General features: G+C 49.4%; 8 protein-coding genes across 8 annotated transcripts; 2 read left to right on the top strand and 6 right to left on the bottom strand.

Annotated features, from left to right (window-relative positions):
• Positions 1–1927: 1927 nt before the first annotated feature.
• On the top strand, positions 1928–4371 carry PG998_015174 (FluG domain-containing protein; the record flags this gene model as incomplete). The annotated part of the gene is made up of 5 exons (XM_066881990.1): positions 1928–2154; positions 2209–2419; positions 2467–2954; positions 3008–3336; positions 3386–4371. The coding sequence occupies 5 exons, from the start codon at positions 1928–1930 to the stop codon at positions 4369–4371; spliced, it is 2241 nt and encodes a 746-aa protein (XP_066723007.1).
• Positions 4372–4713: 342 nt separating this feature from the next.
• Positions 4714–5637, bottom strand: PG998_015173 (uncharacterized protein; the record flags this gene model as incomplete). The annotated part of the gene is made up of 2 exons (XM_066881989.1): positions 4714–4763; positions 4824–5637. The coding sequence occupies 2 exons, from the start codon at positions 5635–5637 to the stop codon at positions 4714–4716; spliced, it is 864 nt and encodes a 287-aa protein (XP_066723006.1).
• Positions 5638–6296: 659 nt separating this feature from the next.
• PG998_015172 (kinesin light chain 1) lies at positions 6297–8111 on the bottom strand (the record flags this gene model as incomplete). Its single annotated transcript, XM_066881988.1, has 2 exons — positions 6297–6946; positions 8069–8111. 2 exons carry the CDS (start codon positions 8109–8111, stop codon positions 6297–6299), a joined length of 693 nt encoding a protein of 230 aa, XP_066723005.1.
• Positions 8112–10309: 2198 nt separating this feature from the next.
• PG998_015171 (uncharacterized protein) lies at positions 10310–11407 on the bottom strand (the record flags this gene model as incomplete). The annotated part of the gene is made up of 1 exon (XM_066881987.1): positions 10310–11407. One exon carries the CDS (start codon positions 11405–11407, stop codon positions 10310–10312), a length of 1098 nt encoding a protein of 365 aa, XP_066723004.1.
• A 1223-nt stretch (positions 11408–12630) lies between these two features.
• Positions 12631–14544, bottom strand: PG998_015170 (uncharacterized protein; the record flags this gene model as incomplete). Its single annotated transcript, XM_066881986.1, has 3 exons — positions 12631–12798; positions 13013–13459; positions 13513–14544. The coding sequence occupies 3 exons, from the start codon at positions 14542–14544 to the stop codon at positions 12631–12633; spliced, it is 1647 nt and encodes a 548-aa protein (XP_066723003.1).
• Positions 14545–15741: 1197 nt separating this feature from the next.
• Positions 15742–16989, bottom strand: PG998_015169 (uncharacterized protein; the record flags this gene model as incomplete). The annotated part of the gene is made up of 1 exon (XM_066881985.1): positions 15742–16989. The coding sequence occupies one exon, from the start codon at positions 16987–16989 to the stop codon at positions 15742–15744; it is 1248 nt and encodes a 415-aa protein (XP_066723002.1).
• A 1722-nt stretch (positions 16990–18711) lies between these two features.
• On the bottom strand, positions 18712–20013 carry PG998_015168 (uncharacterized protein; the record flags this gene model as incomplete). The annotated part of the gene is made up of 3 exons (XM_066881984.1): positions 18712–18787; positions 18847–19018; positions 19071–20013. 3 exons carry the CDS (start codon positions 20011–20013, stop codon positions 18712–18714), a joined length of 1191 nt encoding a protein of 396 aa, XP_066723001.1.
• Positions 20014–23285: 3272 nt separating this feature from the next.
• Positions 23286–24560, top strand: PG998_015167 (uncharacterized protein; the record flags this gene model as incomplete). Its single annotated transcript, XM_066881983.1, has 1 exon — positions 23286–24560. One exon carries the CDS (start codon positions 23286–23288, stop codon positions 24558–24560), a length of 1275 nt encoding a protein of 424 aa, XP_066723000.1.
• Positions 24561–26004: the final 1444 nt, after the last annotated feature.

The raw sequence follows: 26004 nt of genomic DNA, 5'->3' as shown, positions 1-26004 counted from the left end.
AGCGAATAAAATGGTTTGCAAGGTCGAGCTTCATCCCTTCCAGTAGGTTCAAGAGACTACGCAGTCCCTGAATCAAATCTCCCATGTCGTTCCTTCGGTTACCGTTTGCCAGCTTGTTGTACATTTCATCCACCAGCTTATCCCTCCCAGGAGCACAGTAGGTTTTGAGCAGGCTGGAAAGCCAGGACGCTAATTTCTCCAGGTCGGTGGTCCCTTTGTAGAACTGCTGCATGATCAGCTCCACAATGAACCCCTCATCAATGTATACTCGATCCTGAGAGGAGACAAGAGTGTGAAGAATCTCCTTCACTTCCTTCAACAAGATTGGAAGACACCAGTCGCGGTCCATTCCGAGGCGTTGCTGGGATGATACCGGAGCTGTAACGAACTCGTGCAATTGGTCACGAAGATTTGCCCAAAATTCATCCACCTTGGCCTGCTTCTTCCTGCCCTTCTCGCCATCCCAGTTGGGTCGCAATTGCAGGTCCCGGTCGAAATTAAGGTCATGACGTAGTCTATGATTGTTGGGGATCTTGTCGATGTCCAACTCGCTCAATTTGGCTTTCGTTACCGGCGGACTTGCATTGTGCGATCTGTACAAGTCTGTCAACGGGTTCCCTGAAGCCATTCCAGGGTGGTGGTTGTTCTGGCAAGATTGGCTCAGCTTCTTTGCTTCCAGACACGATGGCTCTGCTCTCGGCCCCAGATCCCAGGTCTCACGTGCATCTAGACTAGATTGCGGGCGTTGTCGTGGTTTGTTTCCTCCCATCCTGTTACCACTAACTTGGTCACTTGTTTCGCTGGATTTTGTGGGCAACAGATAATCAAAAGAATAAATAAAAATAGTTAATCAGCCTCAGAGTATAAAGGTGAAGTTTGCGGAAAACGTTTTCTGGAAGTTGATCTAGGCAAAATTCGCAAGGATAACAAACAATCAAAGTTCAGCCAGAAAAGGATTGGAATAAAGCAAAGCCAGGTAGTCTCTACCAAGCGAAAGTGGCGTACATTTATTTCCCGACACGCCCAGCCCCTATTATTTGCCACCGTAGGCTACATGGGCCGAGCAGGTGAGAAGCACCAGCTGTTATGTCCATAAAAAGCCCTTACCATGTAGGAAGGTGTTAGTTATCTGACTAAGCCCCCGTGCATCGAGCGAGCGGGTAAAAGGCAATGTACTCTGCACTGCCTGCTCATTGGTGAAGAGCGATCGGGTTAGATGGATGGGTGAATTATTATTGCATACAATGCAAACCCGTCCCTGCCTAGCTTCGTACGAATAACGTTACCTTACCTAGTTCCCACTTCCAGGGACATGGTGGGAGGGTAGCTGGTTCCTTCTAATCTACTTCTTGAGCTGTCAGACCAATGAAATAAAGGTGCTACTTGGGATTGGTGCTGAACGACGGCAGTCAGGCATGTCACGAAAGTCAGCATGGACATATCAAAAGTGAATAGAGGCTCAATTGACGATATCAGTACAATCCGATGTGGCCTATCTAGTTTTGCGACAACGACATGCCTGTATGCATGGAGCCACTTTTGATAGGGATGATGACCTCCTCCTTGAGCGCTATAAACCGGGAGTCACAGCTAGATACTTTACACATTAAAGAGAGAAAGCGCTGTTCTGGGGCCCAAATTCGGCAAGCGTGGGATCCCATTTTATGATGGCATAACAGCTAGGTAGCAGAGTGGATGGTGGTTGCTCCTGTGTACTGAGTACATAGCCCCACTTCACAAGGCCTGGGCTGATTGGATAGACGTAGCCGCTCAGCTTGTGCCCCACTTGCCAATAGGGCAAGTTCGAGTAATCCCCTTCCTGTTACTTGCTTTCCACCCAGTCGGCTTATAAGAATGAGCCAGGAGTCCGCATTCCAGGCTACCAAGCCCCAGCTGGTCATTCTCCAGTAAAATATTGCGTCCAAGGATGGCGCCAACTCGTTCTCGGCCCGTTCTACAAGGCCCTCACCAAGGTTTTGTGAATGAGTTCATCCACCGAGAACAGCAGAGCCGAGTTTCGAAAGGCCCAAAGCCCTTGACGGCGACGCAGCATGCAGCACTTCGGGAGCAACTGCAAGAAGTCCGTTTTCTGAAGCCGGCATGGGCTGATAAAACCAAGATTAATGTGGCAAGGATTTTGCGGAAATGGAAAATGTGAGACTCGTCCCTTCCTCCAACAGGCCACATAGCCTTGACTAATGGACATAGCTTCTGTCGTGATGTTGTGGGCGGGCCATGGAAAGCCGTCCTCGAACAAGCTAATCGAGCTACCGCAATGGACTTTCTGTTACATATGTGTGAGACATACCAGATCAAGTCATCGGGCACATCTTGGGAGTACCATCGTCAGTACAAGCAGCTCTATGCTAGCATCAATGGCTGCCATATTGACACAAATGATAACAAGGAGATCCTTAAGGTATGTTAATTACAAACAAGCGCTTCTAGTCATTAACAGTTTTGTAGTGGCATGATGCTACCCTGGTACCTCTCTTCAAGCTCCGTCCTCCAAATGTTGATGGTAAACCAGTCGTGAATTCTGACGGTGTTTTCGCTCTTCTTGTCTTTAACATCGCCTATGACGACGGCATTTTCGCAAGTGAGCGTCAACGTATCAATCTCCTTGGTATATACCAAGCCCTGGCATACACAGGAGCACGGCCCGGTGAGCTCGTGGATAACGAGACATCCAAGCCATCGGATGGATCTTGGGAAGACCTATTTGCCTCCAAATGCTCAACCCACTCGAGTCAGGACAACAACCAGGCACCAGACGAGTTCCAGCTGCTCGACAACATCTTGGCCCGTGAGACTACCGATCGTGGTCGCCCTAAAGCGTTGTGCTACGAAGATATTCGACTTATGGTGGTACGCCACCCAGAGACCGGCCAAGACATGGTTTCTATGGCTGTGAAATTCATACACCACAAAGGAATGGATAATAACCCGAAGCCGTGAGTGTCAATTATTAATATTATTTTGGAATCATTCCTGACTTTTCTTGTAGCACGATCTTCTGGTTTACCATGACGCGCAGACTGATCTTCAATTTCATTAATGTGATCATCTGCTTGGCCCTTTGCGACGACGCCTTTGATGCCCCAAGTTTGACGACTGTCCGACGGGTCTTCCAAGTCAAGAACGTGGGCCCGGTCAAGTGCACAGCCCTTCGATGGAAGAAAGAGTGGCTGAAGCGACCGGTTTTCCGTGTGGGAGACGAGGTTGTTCGGTATCACAAGCTTCGTGATGACCTGAAACGACAAAGTCTTGACATGGGGAATGAAGAACCTATCACGCCAAAGGCCTTCCGAAGAGGCAATGCCAACGCTATGAACAGTAAGTCCCAGTTCACTGTTGATCTACTGTCCATGTTAACATTAGTCAGGAAAGGCTCCTGACGCTGTGCGTGACCAGGCGCTACGCCATGATCCCAAGTGGGCTACGTTCAATAGTGCGTATATCAACGAGAACATCGAATTTGACACACAGAACGCCTTTCTGGACGAGCCAACAGAAGATGCTCTGATCAACCTATTCACCCATGTCGGGATGACGTGTGACCCACGGGCTCGAAGAAAGATGGTCCCCAAGCAAGTTTGGGAGACCTTGCCACCGGACCCCGAGATTGAAGCGCTAAAACAACGACGAGAGATACTCAAAGCCGGTCGGTATCGATACAAAGGAAAAGGGAATGAGGAGGAAATACGGATTCTGTCAGGGAGCATCAGAACGAAACAAGCGCAACGCGTGAGCAACGTTGAAGAGCAGTACCGGCAATACTTCTTCTACAACAGGCCCACGTGGGATATCGAGAGGCAGGCCGCTCTGGAAGAGCTGGAGGAGCCAGAAGAACTGTGGCAACCAGAGGTTGACCTCCAAATCCCCGAACGAGCAGCGCTCGCTGAGATCTTTCTTCATCAACCGGAACTGCTGACCTTTGAGGATATGCGGGAGGCGTGCCTTCATTCTGTCGACGTCATGTTCCGACTTTGCCAGAAGCGGGAGACGCCTAGACGTACTCATATACAGAAGCGTGTACAGGCTCAGCCGCGTATGAACGATCCAAACCCTCCTGAACGTCCACTTTTCCCATTGCTCATGCTGAAGACACAATGTCCACGATGTATTGGGGATGGCCGCCTCTCGTACGAAGAGCGAACCTTCGCATACAGCCGTCCAGCGGTGATGAACGACCATTTCGAGCGCGCACACGTCAAGGAGATCAGAGACCTCGAGCCGGACAAACTCATCTTCTGCGAGCATCCCACGTGTGTAGAAGAGGGCGTCAAGCTGGACGATTTGGACCACTTTCGAAACCATGTACAGACTGTCCACGGTGTTTGGCTCAGACCTAGGATTTCGATGGGGTGATTCACTACAGTATGCTAGGTTGGCATGGATTTGAAAGGAGGCCAGTCGGAATGGGATTTCATTTGTATGAAAACTCAAATGACGCTGATTGGGTAACCTCTGATGATTATGAGTTAGCTAATACTAGTTGTTTCACCCCGGGCCCTCCGAGTGCATCTCTTAGAAAGCTAACGCTCCGGTTTCTCATTGTTTCATCCATCTTCACTACCATTGTCATTTGTCTATAGTGAAGACGTTGTTACCGGCTCATTGCGCCTAGCAGTTAGATTAACAAACAACACATTTCTATTCCTTCTCAACGATCTATTTTCGGAACCTTTTGATGAGTCGTCTTATGCCAGACTAGCGCTTTTCCTGCTTGTCCCGCTTGTCCGTAGGCGACAGGATTGGATCTGTTTCCGGAAATTAACAAGTTAAGGCATCGTAAGTATAGGAGTAATTGCTTAACTTACCACCCGATCTCTCCAAATGAGATATAGTATGATGAAGGGATTGGACACTGGCGTTTTGTGGGCCAAGAAGTAGTTCGAGTCCGCTGCAGGCTTTTATATAGAGTTCCCTAGCTGCGATTCGCTGGCCTCGACGGAGTCTGAGATCTGCGAGATTTTGCATGGTATTGAGTGCCGGTCTATGTCGAGTAAAGGTCTCGGCCCCTAAAGCCTTCTCGTATCCTTGCAGTGCCCGCTGGTACATCGCCTCGGCCTCGTCCATCTTGCCCTGGTCGGAGTAGAGGTTTGCTAAGTTGTTGACCGTGGAGAGTGTGGATGTGTGGTCTGGACCCCATGCCTTCTCCATTCCTTGCAGTGCCCGCTGGTACATCGCTTCGGCCTCGTCCATCTTGCCCTGGGCTGTGTAGAGGTTTGCTAAGTTGTTGACCGTGGAGAGTGTGGATGTGTGGTCTGGACCCCATGCCTTCTCCATTCCTTGCAGTGCCCGCTGGTACATCGCTTCGGCCTCGTCCATCTTGCCCTGGGCTTTATAGAGGTTTGCTAAGTTGTTGACTGTGTCGAATGTAGAGGTATGGTCTGGACCCCATGCCTTCTCCTTTCCTTGCAGTGCCCGCTGGTACATCGCCTCGGCCTCGTCCATCTTGCCCTGGGCTTTGTAGAGGAGGCCTAAGTTGTTGACAGTGGAGAGTGTGGATGTGTGGTCTGGACCCCATGCCTTCTCGTATCCTTGCAGTGCCCGCTGGTACATCGCCTCGGCCTCGTCCATCTTGCCCTGGTCGAAGTAGAGGTTTCCTAGGCTGTGAAAAGCCCATGGCATATCATGATCGCTAATTCGAATCGTAGCGTGGCATCTGATGGCGTGTGATAGAAGCCGTCTCTGAAGATTCCAAAATTGGGGTTTGGTTTCTGATGGGACCAGCGACGCGACGCAGCCTATCGAGAGCCTAGCCAAGTCGGCATCCCAGTTTTGATTCAAAATGTGCATTGTCCAACTGTGCACGCAGGAATGGATGCTGTACCCCCTTGACTCGGTTGAGCCCGTAGTACCGATGTGTACGTCGACCAGTCCATAATCATGCAGCGTACCCATAGCGGCATTGAAACTCAACTCATCATTCAGCTCGTATATCCAGGCTGGACCATCCTCTTCGTCCGCCTGGAGTAGTTCAAGCCAGATATCTTCGTTGTCAAAATAGGCCCACCATCGGAGTAAGTGGGCTGCGAGTCGATTTTGTCTCATCAATTGATCATACGAGAGCTGCCACGTGGAGCATAGTGTGCGGTCTTGGTAGGATCCTAGGCTGGGGGTGCTTGTGTGAAGTTGTGCCCATGATTCTCTGTATAGGCGAAGGTACCGATCGAAGCCGATGGAGACGCGCTTCAAGTAAGCTCCAGCCGTGGCAAGGGCAAGGGTAGCCCATCAAGCTCCCTTACGAGACTCGTAGCATCAACGTCTGCAACATCATCAGCAATGCTTTAGTTGGCGACAAGCTTCTTACCGTGTTGCAAATTATCTCTGCCTGAGGTTTTCGAGAGAATTTCCAGACTGTTCTCTATAGAGATGAGCTTTCTAATTCGAATTATATTACCAAGATCCACTTGCGACGAGCGTGTCGTAATAATGATCGAGCCTTGATACGCTGTAGGAAGAAATTGATGGATGTCAATTCCTGCGTCTTCGGCACTATTGGCCAATCTTGGATTGTCGAGGTTGTCGTAGATAAGAAGCCACCTCGTGTTATTCGGTAGGCTTAGCCAGGCCTTGACGGCTTCGATTGACTCCTCCTGACTCTGCTGTTTGCCTACAGCGCTCAAGAGGCTGGCGTTGGGGTACTGCTGCGTGATCTGCCTCGCTACTTTGATGAAGCTTTGCTGGATCGAGGCCTCGTCCTTGATGCTAAGCCAGAATACAGCGGAATACTCGTCTCTGTATCGCTTTGCGTAGGTAATGGCAATTTGTGTCTTGCCAATACCGCCGAGACCGTGGAGAACAACGACGCGGCGGCTTCCATCCGAGCGTAGGCTGCTACGTATCTCCGCCAATTCGGCTTCTCTTGCGACGAAGTATTGCGTCTCGGGGACGTCCGACAGGCTGAAGGTAACGGAGAAATCGTTGGCTCGAGTCCCTATTTCAGTCAGCCATCTTTCAGCATCATTGTTGGGAAGGATCAAACCCACCCTTCACGGCTTTCTGAATCGCCTCCCGCAGCCGCTTCTGGGCATTTACTCGCCCTTCGCCGTAGATCAGTGGCAAGTGAACGTCGAATATTCCCAGCAGCGCGTACGCCAGGTCCTCGGGGTATTTTGTTTGGCGGTTGAGAACCCAAGCTTCTCGTTCCGAGACGGGGAAGTCGGATAAAGGAGTACCGTAGAGTGCACTCGAAGGAATGCCCGTGATGTCGCGTATCTGAGGACCCAGGGATTGCTTGTCGCCAAGCCACGCGCCTTCTTTGGAATAGAACTCTACCGACGACGGCGCGAGGAGCTCTTGGAGCGTCCAGCCGCGAGTGAACCATCTGCTTTTTCGGAAGGTCCCTTCCCAAGGCGCCACGTTGTCCCGCGCATCGGTGTCGGCAGCGCTGGAGACATCGGCAAGATAGACGTAACATCGTTTCGCATCGCGGTACCATTGGAACATGCTGTTAATTGCAGTCTGCAGCTCGATGCTGTCAGACTTGTCGATGCAGCAGGTATCGACCCAGAAGTATTGCAATCCGTGTTGCTTCGCTTGTTCGGCACAGAACCTGATCTTGTCATAGCCAGCTTTGTGCTGCCAAGTAGCTGGCGTGTTCGCCAGGTCCGCATAGACGACCTCGTTCGGGCCCCACGTGTGGGAAAAGGATCGCGTAAGGAGGCACATTGTCGGGACCGAAGTCGTCGGCCAAGCTGTAACGGCCAGCATCGTCGCGTTGAAGTAGCCGCATCGTAGGGTGCAGGAGCTATGCGGCTCGGCGCATTATCGTAATGAACGAGAGCCTGGAGTGTGGCGACCTTGCTTCGAGAAGTTAAACCGATATCAACATCTCCATCATTGTGAGGACCGATCAGCCGGACCTACATCAGGCTACAGGTGCGGGGTATGGCTCAGCCGCAAGCCATGAACAGCAAGTAGACGAAGGATAAAGATTCCTGCATACCGGCCGCCGTTCCGCTCTAGCATCACGAAATACAACAGCTAGGCTTGCTTCCAAGATAACCTGCGGTTCGGCCCGTAGATCAAGTATTATGGAACGCGCATGAGAGCCTACAAACGACAAAGAAAAGTTGCGGAGCCAAGGGCCATGTGGCCATGTGGGCCCGTGCTACTCGTACCTGGCAAAAGGCATCTTAATAAGCAATAACGCCAACGAGCCTGTTGCCCCAGATCGTCACAATGGCACAAGCAAGTCAAACAGTAAGAATCCTGCTGAGGCTCAAAACTGCAGTACCGCATAGTACCTGCACAAGAGCAGGCACACTTATGCATGTACCTCGCTTTATCCTGATAACCTGAATGTAAAATTTAAAGCTGGCAAGGACGAACATCATCCGCACCTGCACTACCTTGCAATCCCCAGTTGCCCCTTATGTCAACAACAAGACACCTATTCGCCGTAGTTGGAAGCGCGAACTGTAGGCCCGAAAACCGCAATACCGAGCGAACTGCTTGGTATCGGCGGCGTTGGCGGATTGTACGCTGGCAAAGGAAGCACGAGAAGGGAATCACTAACGCTAGGTGGGGCACAATGTTAGCCTATGGTACTTCGCAGATTCGGTCAATTCGCATTTTTCTGCTCGCAGAAATCCGTCGCGCGTTGCCGGAAACCCCCATCCCAGATACACCACTCCGTTCTCGTATATACGTCAAGCGTATATACGCTAATCCCAAACGTGCAGACCGTTCGGAACTTGCCACCTGTAGATCATGGAAACATCTACTCAGCTATTCTTGGCAAGGCTGATCAGCTCGACTGCTGCGTACTGTGAGATTCACCATCCGCCATTTCAACGGTTACTAACTAGTCCAAGACCAGATCGCAGCTTCTTTACATGCGTTTATATGGCCTAAGATTTTCTGGGACTTTGCGACGCATTCCCTAGACAAAGCAGTCTCGCCGTTTCCTTATTTGCAGATTGTGAATTTGGTTGCTGCCATCATTGTCATAGCTTGGGAATGGCCTGCGCCACGCTTGGCTCGTTGCCGTCTATACTTCTGCCCTAACTTTCATGCAACAGTCTTTGCATTGGCTCTCGTTCCTGCGACACTGCTTTACCAAGGCACTAATGCCGCGATATATTATATGATATCAGTTATACTTTGCTTGTCATTTCGAAGCGGTTGATAATGTAGCGTTTGGGCTAGTGATTTATTATTATTACTATTATGTAGACCAGAGACCTTACGTACATCTACCTAGTCGCTCGTGTTGTGAACAGGGCCGAACCTAAATTAAAATACACGCCGCTGCGTACAAATCTACCATACGTGCTCGTCAGGATCCTGGTTCTCGCCTACCATCCTCCCCTCAACCTGGGCGACTCGCCTCCTGAGTTCTCTTTGTGCTTGGTCGTTACTCACATCCTCATGATCATAATCGGCCTGGCGTTCTTGGGCTCGGCTTTGTGTAATTTTCGGATAGTCGACGCGATGAAAATTATTGAACTGCAACCATGTTACGTAGGGGTCTCGGTCGCTTCCAAAACGCTCCGTTTCTGTATACCAGTCGAACTTGTTGATCCATTGGCCAGTTGTAAAAACTCTTCCACTAGCTTGCCGACATAGGGGGCATGTCACGTCCAGTCCTTGACGCATGCGGGTTCGAAAGTGAATTGCCAAGCATGTGGTATGGAGCAGGTGTAAGCTTTCACACGCAATAGCACAGTCTTGGAAGATGTCCCCCAGTCTTTCAGAACAAATGACGCAGTTTTCCACGCTATTGACTTGAAGTAATGGGCTTTGCGCCCATTGGTGTTTCAGAGTATGATCCTCAGTCCATGGGAGTCCATGTTGATTGAAAGCCTTTGCAGGTATCCGGACGTTGCTATACCGGTCATCAAAGCGTATAGTAAAGAAAGTTGATGCTTCTCCGTTATGGTTATCGTTCTGGCAGTACATAATACCATCCTCTCTACGATCAGCTGCCATCTGCATGCAATCATTGCAATATCCACAGCCGCATTGGACGAAAATGGAAGCCGCAGGCTGTTGATCTATCGATTCCCCCCTCATGGCACGTGTATTTATACAGTTCTGACATCGTCCTGCGATATTCTGTCCATTGGCCGTGTTGTATATGGCCAGAAACTAATCCTAATGTCAGTCAGTAAATTATTAATTAGTGGCATGTGACGTTTTACATCTTGTAGGGTATTGTTCCTGTTAGATAAACCTTGGGGCCTCTGCCGCGATGTAGTCGTTGCCTCTCGGGGTAGGGCACGACTGGTGGCTGAGCTGAGAGTTTGTGATGGTTGGATGCTGGCTACATCATCCTCTGGCCGGGATCGAACGGTCAACCTGGTTCGTGTTTGGCCTCGAGGTCGTTGTCCGTGAGTTCTTTCGACTGTCGGGCGAGGCTGCTGGCTTTGCGGAGCCTGCGCAGACGGTGGCAGTCGCCGCGATGCTTCTGGTTGATTAGATTGCGTGGGTGCCGAGACTCCGCCGATGTCCCTTGACCCAAGTTCCCCAGGCGTCTGGCTTCTGAGCCGCGCACCATCGGCTTGGAGGCTGGCTCTAGTCGAGGATGGATACGGCTCGATGGGGGGTCTTGGCCAGTGGCGGCATAATGCGCATCAATACGTCCTTGGCCTTCACTTCTAAGGACACTATTCCATACCCCACGACTTATAAATGAAGGGTCGGGGCCTTCAAGCTTCATCCAACTATACGTGTTCCTTTGCGGATTATTAACACGATCATCGTCGAGTTCAAGATCAACATATGGGCATATCCAGTGGATCCCAGGGATTCCGTGGTCACGGATATAGTCCCTTAGTAGCTGTGCAGTCAACATGCGTAGAGCGGTAAATCGAGACGACCGGATTCCCAGCTGTTCTTTCTTGCACGTATAACCACGGCGAGGCTGGCCTCGACTAAAGGGAGGAAGAGTAAGAAGTACAAAGCTCTTCCAGGGTGGTGAGCCTTCTATGCGGGCCGTCTCGATTGTATGAGTTTGCGGGCAGCGGAAATTCTGGTAAAACAGCCGGCCGCGTACGCTGAGGATGTTCGCAGGTTGGGTGCCATGGGTACTCGGGCCGTCATCTGTAGCAAATTCATCAACCTCGTTTTGGAGGTCCACAGAGGGAGTATCGGGGAAAGAATCGGTATGTCTAGCCTCAGTTTCGGCATGTCCAAGTGGTTCAGGATCAGGAGGTGCCTCGCTAGTGGTTTGTCCAAATGGTTCATCGTCAGCTTCCGTGGTGGTATGTGACCTCATAGAAACGTCCCCTTCCGACACTTCGATCGCAATTGGGATCTCGCCTCCAGGTGTCTCATCTCCAGGTTCGGGGTTGTTCGGTGCTCTGTTGCGGGTAGATCGGGTCCTCCCTAACACGCGCCCTCCTACTACCTCTTGTGACTCCTCTAGTGCTCGACGGTCTGCTCGATTCATGATAATAAGTGTGTTAATAACTAAGAGTAGGAAGTTTTGATTAGCGACGTGAACAAGATAGGCAACTACATATACTGGAGGGATAGATCCTCGGAGCACATTCGAAACCCGATTCCTAGAGTTCGTTGCTACGGAACAAGTTCCTGTAAATAGTATCTCCTTTCTGGTTCTTTCAATCAGTCAAGATTTTTAAAAGCCCCCCGCATCTGGCTGGGCAGGTACTCATTCAAAGCAGCACAGAACTGTATTTTGCAGATCATGATCCCGGCCGCTCAATTTATGTTGAGCTTCTCACGAGTACCGGGGATCATGCATGTGGTTAAAGGAAGGAGTAAATGTGATGCTTGACACAGTCGGCACATAGGATGGTAATCCATTCATAGTTACTGTTGCAGCCTTCAGGTCATCTCGGGACTTGCATGATCGTAACGGTACATGGAACGCCGGAATGATTTGTGGCACTCTGACAGGCATGTGCCCATGCCACATTACTTGCAGCAACCCACTTCATCCTAATCTGGAAAGCGAAAGCGGACATGAAAGAATTACGCCAACTCGGTATACGCACTTCGTGGCTTACCAACGCCCAAACGCTAATTTACAGGAGTCTCCAGGGACAGGATTTTATTTAAGGGCGAGCCCTCCTACAGCGGAGAATAAGTACCCGAACGAAAAAATAACTCACCTACCATCATTGATCTCCCTTTCTTCAGCGTGGAGTATGGCGTCAAGGCAGGGTTTGTCGTCGAACTAGTAGTAAGCTCAAGCATTAGCGTTCTGTGGTCTAGCAGTGGTGTGTGTTAGGAACACTACAGCCATGGGCTACTGGACAGTACTTCTGCCACATCACTTACGCACGGTGCATGAGCCCAATAGTACTCAGCCGAATAATTTGACACCTGAATGGGCAACGCTAAACCTGGATTTTACTAATTGTGACGTTGATATCCTAACTGAACTAACCGCGCACTCGCCTAGCGCGCTGTTGAAGAAACATGAGCTTAGAAAACTGATGGCAGGCCATGATCAAGACCTCTCCTGGACACCACAATAACCTGTCGCTGGAGCCGCCGACCACTACTTCCGCGAGGATGCATATGCACTTGTGCAAAGATCTAATTCTACTCCAATACACAAAACCTTAATATTGAAGAACGAACGCCGAGCCTTGGACTTCCCTGTGTTTCCCTCCGTTTTCCAGTATCGCGTCGTATTGTTCCGGGCTATAGCGTCTCAGCCACAGATTGTTGCTCGTCAATTTCGTCGTTTCGCCTCCTGAGTTCTTCCTGGGCTTGCTCTTCACTCATTTGCTGATATGCGATTTCAGCATCCCTTTCCTGCCGTCGGCTCTGAGTAACTCTCGGATAGGCAACAGGATGAAATTCATTGAACTGTAACCATGTCACATAGTATTCTTGATCGTCTCCAAAACATTCTTCTTCTATATACCACTGAGACTTGTAAAACCACTGGCCAGTTGTAAAAACTCTCCGTGTGGCTGCCCGACACAGCGGGCAGGACATGTCCAGGGAGCGGCGCACAGCATCACGAAAGTAACGCGCCAAGCATGCGGTGTGAAATATATGGACAGACGCGCCGACACACGTAATGGAGCAGTTTTGAAAGACGTCCCCCTAAGGCCTCGTAGCAAATAGTGCAGTCTTCCTCGGCGTCAACTCGAAGTACTGGGCTTCGCGCCCTTCGCGTCCACTGAGGCTTCAGCGTATGATCCACAGTCCATGGGAGTCCAAGTTGTTTGAAAGTGCGTACAGGTATCCGGACCTTGCTGTACCGTTCATTAAAGCGAACAGTGAAGAAGGTCGACACAGATAGTTCTCCATGACGGCTATTGTTTCCGCAGAGTATACGGTCCGTTCCAAAGTTGATTGCTAACCGCGTGCAGTAATCGCAATATACACAGCCGCACTGGATAACCATAGTAGCCATAGACTGCTGGTCTATCGATTCTTCCCTGGAAGAACTCGTTTCCACGCAGACACGACATCTTCCTGTGATATCCTGTCCATTAGGTGCATTATATATGGCCAAAAACTAGACATAGTGTCAGTCTGGGAGTCCTCCATATAGCTTATGGTGGGTCTTACATCTTCCAGCGGATCAGCGGTACCTGGAGGTCTATTTCGTGACTCTGTAGGATTATCTGATCTAGGTATGCCAGTTGTACCCGATGGCGACTGGATCAATGGCGCTGGCCTGAAAAGACTTGCTGGTCTTGGGCTTTGAGGCCTTTCGATTGTTGGCTGGGGCTGGCTTCGTGGGGCCTGCACAGGCCACTGCTGTTGCTCTTGGGTCTCAGTCTGCGGAGTCACTAGCACTCTGTCCTGTCGCGGTGCCAGTTGGGTTGAGGGGGTTAGCGTCACGCCAGGGGCTATAGGCGTCTGGTTCCTAACTCGTGCACTATCGACTTGAAGGCTCGATCTGACCGAGGATGGATAAGGCTCGATAGGTAGGTGTTGGCCAGTAATCTCATAATGTGCATTAATACGACATTGTCCTTGAATGCTAAGGACGCTATTCCACACTCCACAACTGATAAATGGAGGTTCGGGGCCATCAAGCTTCATCCAAGTATAAGTGTTCCTTTGTAAATAACCGGCGAAGCCATTATTGAGTAATGGATCAAGATCGATATATGGGCATATCCAATGGATTCCAGGTACGTCGTTGTCACGGATATAGTCTTTCAGTTGTCGTGCAGTTAACATGCGTAGAGCAGTGAACCGGGACGACCGGATTCCCAGCTGTTCTTTCTTGCACGTATAACCGCGGCGAGGCTGGCCTCGACTAAAGGGAGGAAGAGTAAGAAGTACAAAGCTCTTCCAGGGTGGTGAGCCTTCTATGCGGGCCGTCTCGATAGTATGAGTTTGTGGGCAGCGGAAATTCTGGTAAAACAGCCGGCCGCGTAGGCTGAGGATGTTCGCAGGTAGGGAGCTACGGGTACTCGGACCATCATTTGTAGTGAATACATGAACCTCGTTCTGGAGGTCCACAAAGGAAGTACCCGGAAAGGAACCGGTATGCCTAGCCTCCGTTTCGGCGTGTCCAAGTGATTCCGACTCAAATGGCGTTTCTGCTGCAGTGGTATATGATCTCAGAGAGGAGTCCTCATCTGGCATTTCAATCGCGATTAGTATCTTGCGACGAAAGGCTTTAATTTACCCCCGAGTAGAATTCTCGTGCCCGGATGGTTGCTGGGTGAGCAATGTCTATCACGACACAAAGGTTTGGAAATAAAGAAGTGGAATAGGCAGCGACTAATCCGAAAAGGTATTATATATTTGCTTCTTGATCTAAAAGTTCATGGAACGATATGGAGAGTCCAACATTAGCGCGGCACCTTAGATAAATAAGAGGAAGCATACTCCTCTTGATATATGTTATCGGATTAAAATTAATCCTAGTCAGTAGTGAATCCCTTTTCGATCCCATTACCAGAGTTGAGAAAAACCCTTATAAGTGGCACTACGGTGCGAACGGGTTGGGTCATCTCCTACTTTATTTTACCTTGTTAGAGCATGTATTGATTCTAGCAAGCGTACCACTGTGCACTTTCAGACTTGTTTCCAAGACAATGCCATCAGTGATATGATTTAATGATAAAAAAGAGTGTCTGATCACTTAAGGCTGCCAATGTGGTGCTCGTTATAATGGTCAGATAGGAAAGATCCTATCCAGCAGTGTATTGCTCTTGACCAAATACCAACTTAAAATGCATCATCTTTGGTCGTCTGCCAACGGCGAGAATTGATCTACCTTTTCGTCGTGAACATCTGCTGAATGAGTTCGCGGCACATTGGGCAGCTTGTGGTGTTATTTTCCCTGGCAATAGCTCTCGCTAAACACGATTCATGGAAAAGTGAAGTCCTCTATATTAGAGAGATATAGGTTGGAGAGGTCATGAATGAAACAATTGCTTCCATGGTAATCTTCAAAGGGGAGCATTTTGTTACAGGCTTGAGGTTGTTTCTAACCAAAGACGAGCTTCTCCTCGGATACAGCTACAGAATCAGAGAAAGGCGCTCAGAAAATGGACGAACTGTAGCTGGACTGTCCTGTGTTCGTAGAAGAGCTGTCGTCTTTGCATTGTTTGCCATGAGACAGCCCCTGCGATCTTTGGCAGATCCATGTTTACGGAAACTCTTGGTATTTCCTCATTCCAATGACACCAAGCCCTGGAGGCTCCGAGCTTACCTGGACGTAAGAATTATTATGCAAGATCATAGCCACATTTTCACTGAGTATACTATGGGCTCCGATTAACCAATCTGTATATGATAGATCCTTGAAGGGACAACTATTTCCATTATACCGTTCTAACCATTTACATTGTCGCAGAAATACTGCTCGAAACCTTGAAGATGTTCCTCCACAAACGTCAAAACATCGGCATTGTTGGACGTGGCGGTAACAGTGACCCATACGAAGTCCCCAGTATAGGCTGTGCATGATTCCATCTCAAGCTCTTCGATTGTTTTCTTGGCCGAAGCTTCATCAACAGGTGGGAAGTAATTCTTGTGATCCCATACCACGTTTTCTAGCTCCTCCCGAGACGGAGCAACGCGCTCCGACGATGTTATGACTGGACCAGAAGCGCTCCCGGGCATGATGAATGGGCCAGAAGAAGTGACTGCCGCTGCCGTTATTCTCACATCCTCTAAGATCCTTCGACAGAACTCTTCTGTTCTGGGCTTGGAAGGCAGGAGAAATGTTAGAGATGAGTTCTGCTTGAACTCTCTCAGGCCAGAAACTTCCTTCCACCCTGCTATTTCGGTTATGTGATAAGTCCTCTTGTGTTGAATCGTAAAAACACCTGCTTGGTTGAGACGGAGTAGGAGTGGAACAAAATCAAGGTCTCCCTGATCCTCAAATAATCGCCAGCGCCACGGTAACAGAACGTCGTCAGCTACAAAAGCTTCCACGTATTCTCGCATAAGTCGGATGAGGGTCTCCCAGTCATTGGCAGATCTCCATTCCGCTGATACAGGAGTGTGGCATAGAAACCAGTCTTCTTTCACCATGGATCGAATTCCAATGCTTTGGAGAGGAACTTCAGCAACTCTGCACTCTTTGAGTGCGAGACTATCTCTGTGTCTGTTATCAATCAAACTGTAAAGCAGACATGTGGAATAGTAGCCTTGATGTTGCTCGAAAAGATTCAATATGGGTTGTGAAAGAGCAACGTTTGTTTCGTTTTCCCAATCCCATAGGTTCAAAATAACCTTGCTGTCCGTAAGATGTGCCTCGCACAATTGCTCATTATAGGTGTGTTCCTGAAGACATGACTTCAATTCCGCGGTACCTTTCGCTATTTCGTGGAGTTCACCTGTGCCGTCACTCGAGATAAAGACCAGGTTGATCCAATCGCTTGTGTCTCCATCGTAGAATTTTCGCATATCTTTGGGATGGCCGATAACAAAGGGGTTGAAGCCGATTGCGGAAGCTGCGTCAAGGAAGTCGCCATTCTTGAACAGCTTCGCATAGGCAAGTGCATGTTTGATCTCAATGGTTGAGTCCCCTCGCCGATGAGCTTCCGCTCTGTGAATAGGGTTGCTCGAATCCATGTTTGCATGATGTTTGATAATGAAGCTTGACTGAGCATGTCTTTAGGTATATATGAGTTAATAGTCATCCCACTTTTACAGAAACTAAGAACCCAAATTTAGAATCTTAGTCCGCATTTCTATAAAGAACGACTCGAGATTTTGCCGCGCGCTTAATTGTATTCTGTACTTCAGATTAATATAAAGCAGGACAATCAGAAGCCGAAATCTAGAACAATATTCAAAAGACTCAGATCCAACTTGCTTGAAGCTGAAAATCACCAATTTACAACGTGGTTTCTAACAGCATGAAGGCATCATACGCCCTATTGAAGTCGTGGAAAGGGAGAAAGAGAAATGGTATGAAGAAGATGCATGAGCTCTATGAACTTTTCGGCGCTAAAGTTTATGTCTATGTGGAGAAAGATGGCATACCATATTCGTACCAGTCCCATGGCGACTTTCCTAGTTGTCCAGCTGGCCCAGTATTGGCATCTAACAAAATGACCCCTGATGACTTCATCACTGTCGCTGAGAGACGGCGACGCGACCAACCCCTTTCGCCCTCGCCAGTCAGCAGTCAGGCCTTCCAGAAAGAGCCGGCTAACATCAATGGCAATCAAAGGCCGCAACATCGAACATACTTCAATATTCCAAAGAATTGAACACTATAGACATCAATTTATATTCTGTAGAGTTTCCTGCAGAGAAGATATCGTAGCCATGACAGATCGTATCCTAGGTGTTTGTGATATGCCCATGCCTCCTTCGTGAGAACATTGCAAGTTTTCTAAGCGGCAGGGCGAGTTACTAATGTTTACCTGCCCCTGGTGTCTCATTGCATCGATCATTATCATGATAGTAGACGAAGGAGACGATGCAGTGACTGTTAGCAAAGTCAGGAAGTCTTTTCCCTCTTTGGCCTCTCTCCAACTTTGGTCAGAGCATAACTCTGTCACTACCAATGAATCGTCTCCACGATAATGAATTCGAGCTTTCTTCATCCTGAGCGTCATGAGAAGCGAAGTCAGATACGGCCCAGGCTCGATATGACACCCTATTTGTAGCTCTATCTCGATGGGAGTATCACTATAGAAATGAAAGGGCTCAACAATATCGATGTAGAATAGAGATCCGAGGAGGCTATCGACTTGCTCATCAAGGTGGGAAGAGATAGCTGGGCAGTACTGAAGTGAAACATCAATCGACGCTTCAGGCCAAAAACGTGACACTAAAGCGTTTACTTGAAAACCAGTATCCACGGTTCGCGGACGGAAGCTTTTGCGGAGCCATTTTTCCGTTCTGGACGAAGTTGGCTTTTCCGCCATTGTGACGAGGCGGCCTTTGTAGTATAAACACAATTTTGGCCCTTTGGTACGAATATCGTTAAATGGGAAATTTAGTCCTGGGCCAAATTGAAATTCGTTTCTGTTTATTTTGACCCATTTAAGTCCTCGGAGATGGTGTATGCAGTCTTCAACGCTAGCCCCTTGACAGAAGAGCATGACGACGAAAAATATTCCGATATTGCTTCCGATCACAAGATCGAAATAGTACCCCATTGGCGCTTCCAGTATGCTGCGGATGCTTTTCAAGTATATTGACATCGACTGGGCGTTCTCCACGTCGCCTTTCAGGACAAGAACCCTGACTCCTGCATTGCGTGGTTTGAGGCGACAGGTGACGTTGTTTGGTTGTCCACAAAACACACATGTGGCTAGAAGAACAGTACGAGCATTCGCATTATTCTGCGCGTATTTTGAAATGCACGAATCGCAAAGTTCGTGCCCACACGATAAAGTATTTGAGGACATGCAAGCTAGACATGCCAGACAGATTTGGGAGTCTCCAGTTCCTTGTAATGATGGAGGGATGGACCTAATGACCTCCATGTGTTTCCTAGTATAGCCCTGGCTGGTAACGATCTGGCTGGCCAGCCTAACAAAGTGATCCTGCAGTACGGCGGTGAGAGCACTAGCCCTCGACTGGTCCTCGATGTTCTCAATCAACGAGCGATAGGTTTCTGTGAATACCGGCTCAGGTGGTAGCCCTATCTGGAAGTTAGCTGTACCATGTCTACTTAGTGAACAACGAGTACCTACAAATTTTGCTCCGAAACGCGTCGGACACAAGCACGGATGCGATGAAGCGGTATGTCGATTCTGCTAAGGCAGGATCTCGGGAGCTTACCTTAACTAATTCGGCGATGTGTTTTGGAAAGAGCTCGGGTACAGGCTGTGTAGCTCGTGATGCGCGAACCAAACTCAAGGTTTCCGTGGTGGCCTCTGCAAAATGTATGCACGCTGCCCGTAGCAAAGTCTTGGCTTGTGACCGCGTAAAAGCTCTATGTGCACCATCATTCACATATGCTCCTGTGGAGAAGTCAACCGCTGTCTGCCTTTCGGTTGGCTTTTCCTGTACCCTTAGCCCAGAAAAGCAATCGCGCCATGCATTTTCTGCGGTTTTGAAACTGTGTTCTCGCAGTACGTTGCACCTTGCTAGAACCTCAGTCGTAAGTGTCCACTCCAAATCCTTGAGAGACATTCTCATGCTTCTCTCCCTCTCCGTCAATATGAGGATGACTGGTTTTTGGCGCAATACTGGAGGAGCGAGATAGACCCAACTTGCTAATTCCGCCAAAATCTCAACAATGCCACCATGCTCTGCTTCTACGAAGATGCAAGCATTAGTCAGTGATAAAAGAGTTCGCGAGTAGAATCGGCGTGCAATTTCAGGACCAGTCAAAGACTGTGCACGTTGGACGGGATGTCGAATGATGTTGGGAGGGATCCAGCCAGCTTTGATCACCGGCATAGAGGCCTGGAGGTGCAGGCTACAGTCTAGGATGATGGAGGAGTCAGTGTGAAACATGTGTACATGGCCTGGTAGTTCGCACGTCTGAGGCCCTCTGATGATGGTAATCACGTCGACCTCTTTGTCAGGTCCTTGATCCAAACATTGAAATGGGCCAGACATCTCTTCCAGGAAGGGGCCATCAAGTCCTGGAGCCCCGCGGCGGAGATTCAACCACAATGAAGAAGGCATAGAGGGCATACATGAACAGTGTGGCTCTTCTGCCTCCAATCTGAATTTTGTTCGTTTATATGGTACGGCCCCTTTCGAGAATTCGGAAACTAGAACAAGATATTGTGCCCCGATCAAAACCCCACCACAACATACTTATCGCCGCTGTCCTATTTTTAGAACCTCTATCCAAAGCTTATATGATATTGAAAGAAGCATCGTTAAAAACGTGAACACACTTGTCAAAGCTAAAGCGACCTTCGCTGTAGTGGACCAGACGCCCCCTTGGGCGGTGTAAACGTTGATGAGAACTGTGATCAACCCATTTGCAGAATTGAACATGGAGGGCCTATTCCTTAGGTCAGTCAGGAAATAGAGTTCCGGACTACTCGTACATGAAAAGATGGCTCAACAGCCATATATAGTTATGCTTCCACTTGTACCAGAGCCATACAAGTCCAATGACACCTGTCATCGTGCACACGGCAACAAAAGGAAGAAGTGAGTGGCTCAGTAGGACATGATATTGCGAGTAGACATTGGTTTGCTGGAGAGCTGTGAATGTAGCAGGGAAGATGGAGAACCCAGAGAGTAGAAGCCAGGCACAAGTTGCAGCAGCTATATTATGAGTTAAAGGCACCGCATTGGATTCAAGAACCATTTCTTCATAAGGAATTGCCATGATGATGATGACTCAGACCACGAGACTTTTGGAAATCCAGGAGACGCACCAGGTTTATATTTGTACATGTCTATGGAGCTATTTCTTACTTCCGGCTTCCGAGCTTCATCTTTTGGATCTCTAAGGCCAGCTCATCCTCTGCGTGAAATACCTCTCGCTCTATGATGGGATTTCTCATCACATGTTTCCCTACATTTTTGGTACCGTATCGTGCGGCTCGACTCGTGGTGGCATAGCGTTCACGCTCGACTGTTCGTCTGAAGTCGTGGCGAGTATAAGCAGTGTAGTTCGGGTCACTGGTGTGCCTGAACTCATGGCGGGTATACGACCGTGTGACAATACAGTGGCTGCCTCGATGATGCCGTTCTCGTATCGTGGTATAGTTCAGCTGGCGAGGCGGTTGATGTACAACCTGCAGCGGTTCAGGTAGTTGTGGATAAGGAGTTGGTGGACGATGACTGTCCCGAATACCACAATCAACAACAATCGGCCGTGGTCTCCGACTTTTAGCATAGGTGGGGAGCTTAAAATGTACAGCGGCCATTATGGTGCACGTCTAGCATTGCAGAGCATCCAGTACGTTACAGATTATTCTGATGAAGACATGGAAGCTGGACGCTTCCTCCATTTGGCTTAAATAAGACGGCTCGGGCAGGTGCTGAGCAAACTGGTAACTAGATTTGGTCGCGCGAAAACTGGTAGACAGCCAATGCAGCCTGTGTGCGGGCTATGTACTGTGGCCACTGGTGGATGTGCTAGTGGATAGCGACATGGGTCGACTACTACTTGGCCATGGTTGGGTGGCTACTGGTAAAGGGCCAGTGCCAAGTAGCAATCATTATCATACTCGTCAACTTGTATCCACCAACAGACTACCTATGCCCTTCATTGCATGTGCTAGCCTCTACATCTTGGGCCGAATGCCCTGAACTCGCGCTCCATCTCCGGCGTCTCAGACACTTTTGCTAGTTCACCATGTACGCCATGCACCGTCTATCTACATCATTCTCGCTTGATTCTCAAGTTTGCAGAAACTTTCTCACCAGCGATCTGCATTCCTGGAGGTCATTTACGGGCTTCCACTCTCCGCGAGAAGCCTCAAACCTCTTCCATTGAATCAGAAGCTCGACGCGACGCCCTCGTAGTCTCATAGATTGGGTTTTTTTCTGGCAGCGGCAGTGCGAGCTTCCGTGTGTCTTTGGCACGTTGAAGCGCATCAGGGAGTGTGGGTACGTTCGTCGATCCTGATATGTCCAGGCAGTGCGTTTCCATCAAGGACCGATTATGATTGTCTTACCGCCCATGAACACTATGAGTGCATCACTTGAGAGCATGGAGTGAGTGTTCTCAAGCCCGAGTCGTGACGGCGACCTGTTTGCAGTAGTGGTGTGAGAACCATCAGGACGGTACCCAATAAAGACATTGAAGAGTGCAGCCAGCTAGGAAATTATACAGCAGGAGGCGAACGCATTAGTAGCGTCGAGCATTACCCCCAGTGATGGGCAAAGTACCTAAGCGCATCACTGAAAACCGACCCCACCCAAAAGCGCCAACGCTGGGCCGCTATAAGTTACCCATTGATGGTGAACTGGTACATGTGATAGGGTCTTACCACCCCTACGTGAAGCTTGATCCTTTCAATTAAACTAGTAGCTCGACGCGACAACGTCTACCCAAGTGTCATCGGGGATAGTTGCACAGGTCAGAAGTGAAAAGCAAGTAAATATATGTATAGATTAATGGTAACGTTGCGTCATTAGATTCATTTTACCATAAAGGCGAGGTTCTTTATTGCGTCTGCAGCGAAGCGAGAGTGAACCAAGATGCAAGGGTGCATCGCTAGATCCAGCATGAGCAAGATCTTACCAAGATGCTCGATCTCCAATCGGAGCGTCCGAAGAGAAACAGCGCTCCTTGTTCCCACCCACACTCCCTCCTGCAACGCAGTACTGCCACGGCCTCACATTGGCTAGACAGATTGTCTTCATTGTTGGTTAGCAAACCTCTGTTTGAATCGGTTCAACGTATTGTCAAGTGATCAATGCCTAGAATACCACAGGTGGATTGCACTGACATGAAGATGTCTCCCACTGCCCAGGTACCCAAGCAACTTACAATGGGCAGTGGGAGACATGGCGACATCTGGCTTGGAAATACGCGGGAATTGCACAACGGTCCAGTCTGCCACGATGGAACATGTCATTAGATAGAGGTGGTTTTATTGAAGGCACCTTTGATCCGATTCCTCAGGCTACTAGCACCAATTCAGCGGGCTAATCACATCGCAAAGACTTGAGAGAATTGAAGCCCCAGACTGCCTCACGCAACATATGCAGGCGGGGGATATGCTCAATCCCCCCGCCAGGAGGTGCGAATGTATGTTTGTACTGCTCTTCAAGCCCCCTCCTCAGTTCGTTTGTCTTTCAACCTCGATAACCAACAGCAGTCAAAGGATCATGGCTTGGCCAGATCTTGTGATGACCCAGCAGGACGGTACCCAATCAGGCGCAATGGGCAGTGGAAGACACGGCAGCTTCCAACCTAGAAATACGTGGGAATCTCGCAATGCCAACTTGCATGTGTTTCGTCAACTTGTTCGTGTCCTGTCAAAATGGAGGGCGGCATCAGAACAGATCAGCGCTCTGAAGCAACTCGTCTGTCTCTAGAGCAGGAGCTGGCTGCAATGAAGGCATCTTTGATCCGATTCATCGAGCTTTTGGCAGCGGCCACACCAACTCAACGGGAGACCGCGATGTTGCAAAGTCTTGAGATGATGATGGACGTTCAATATTGCCTCTCGTCACACTCGCAAACGGGGAGCAATAACATGGAACCAATCGGGGACTTGTTCTCGACTGTAATAACGCAACTGCAAGGGCAGCAATTCGCCGAGTCATCCGACGACGAAGAAATGGATGGCGGTAGGCCCTCTGACTCTCCAGAAAGCAGCACCGGCGGGCGGATGCCCATGGCGATGCTGCGTCCTGCAGGACTCACGCGAGCGGATGAAGGAATTGTCGAGGTAGATAGCGAAGCCGATACAGGCGATGAGTCTGATGAACACAGCGAGCCCGATGCAGGCTACGATCCTAGCGAGCACAGCGAACCCGATGCAGATGGCGAACCCGACGAATCCAACGAACCTGATGCAAACGAAATGAACCCTGAGAGCCTTAACGCAGAAGATGACAACTTGTTCGTTGGCAACGATTCGGGGTCTCACCATGGGCCTGGTCTTGGTAGCCAGGGCCTTGAGCTTGACGAGACGATGCGGCAGCTAGCCGACTCACTTCAACGGGAGCGCTTGGACGACCTATCACGAGCTTTGCAGCCTGTAAAGCATAAGTGCGCAGCTTCTGCACCTGCACTCGAGCCCGCACTTCAGCCTCAAAATATTCCTGAGCTGATCCTGGCGATCAAGTCATTGGAGGTGGAATCATTGAAACACGGCGTACTGCGCAGATATTTCCTCAAACAGCTTGTTTCCCTGAGAAGCAGCATCGAAGCTCAGATACTACAAGAGAATCCGGGTCGCAAAATAAAAACGAAGGTTTTGAGGTCACTATCACTCAAACGCATTATGGCATTAGCTTACCCGGACATTCATGGCGAAGAAACGGTGAACAAGTCGACGGAAGAATACCAATCTAAATACGCGGGGATCAGGCAGCAACTTGTCGCGGGCCGGGTATGGTGCAAGCTTGACAGTGTATTTGGGAATGGGACATTTGCTCTCATACCTACGGGTTGTCAGAGCAAGATCGAGAGGCTTAAGGGCGAGAAGTTCGTAGCGTTCCTGGAACTTTTATACCAGAGGTTCGGGGAGATACAGGAGTTGAGCCTGGAAGCAGCACAATTGCTGGAAGACAATCTGGTAACGGGGTGAGGGGCGGCATATGCGCCAAGTCGCCAATGCAGGCATATCGTGTATTTTGAGTTTCATATAACACGCTCCCTTAGTTCCGCCCGTATCATGCACGTCTTCGCTTGAGTATCATGGGCCCCATCTGCATCAGCAACTGAGTGGGCTTAACGATCGTAAACAGTTAAAATCAGCCGAACATCAGTGGTTGTGGTGACGTCATGGTCAAAACTTCGTTCAAACACTGGTATGGACCAGACATATTTGTACTTGAGCCTGTGGCGCAGGTGCAGCTGCAATGACGAAAATATAGCGGCACTTAGCAGATTGACACATATGATACTCCTTGCCGATGTGAGTCAAAGACGAAACTATGTTATGTAAAACCCTGAAGATCTTCTGTGCCAACTCATCGTCTTGATAAAAGAGCCTCATTTGCACGTCGCGATTTCAGCATTTTGGTGCGCAACGAGCAGGTTCAATGCAAGTGATCTTTTAAGACAAATCGCGTCTATGCTGCGCCGTTCGCAGCACTTCGTGGTACACAGAAAATGTTTGTTGGAGCCCTGACCGCTCCGTGGCATACGTATGACAAAGAGTCTGTTGGAGAACGCATCGTTGGGGACTGACGAGCACCTGGGTGTAAGTAGCGGAATTGCGGTAATCCGAGTAGCCAGTAACATGTCCACTCCACCTAGCAGTAGCATTGTTTCCTCCCACCATTTCTGCCAATGGCACCGTAGCATGGTCACTCCTGATGCCTCTACCCTGCACGTTAATGCAAGGCTCATGAGTTGAGTACGCGGAATGGGCACCCAACCGAGCATGTCTTCTCGCGCTCCAAGCTTGGTAACGACGTCGAAATGTATTTAATGGGCTATGCACTGTATAAGTTACATCAGGATGCTCGACCGCCTATTGTCCAACACATTGCAATCATCCAGAATGGGGTCTACTCCACCATCAAGGCAAGTTCAAGGCTGTTACATCCTCGTCCCAGTTGTAGTTACACGCGACATTGTTGTGGTTGTCCGCCCAAGTGATTGTACGCATCGGGATATACAAGTGCCTGCGCAATGTTGGGCCACGGTCAGAGCCATCAGAAAAAGTCCGAGCACCTGCTCGACCTAATGGTATGCCATATGCTGCAACGGTTGGCGCTCACTAATACACTATAGCCAAGCTCTCGACTACTGATCGTCTACAAAGGGAAAATGCTCTCTGAGTCATTGCCGCTGTCATCTCAGGGCTGGGCAAATGGCGACGTGCTGAACGCATTCATAATCCCGAAATAAATCGGGATCAAAGTTTTGTCCAGTCCGTGATGCAAGCCTCCGTCCTGGACAGTAACTGAGGTGGGGATGCGGGGGTTCGTTTGGCATTTCACAGGCCGTGCTTTGTGGAGGCTGGGAATATGGAAGGGCTTCTAGCTCCGGGATGGAGGTGCCAGGCTCTACCATGAAAGCTT

This window comes from Apiospora kogelbergensis (assembly GCF_038363985.1).
Source record: "Apiospora kogelbergensis strain CBS 113332 chromosome Unknown utg000020l_segment0_segment0, whole genome shotgun sequence".
Lineage (NCBI taxonomy): Eukaryota > Fungi > Ascomycota > Sordariomycetes > Amphisphaeriales > Apiosporaceae > Apiospora > Apiospora kogelbergensis.
The sequence above is the reverse complement of the archived record's forward strand: the minus strand, read 5'-3'. Positions and strand labels throughout refer to the sequence as shown.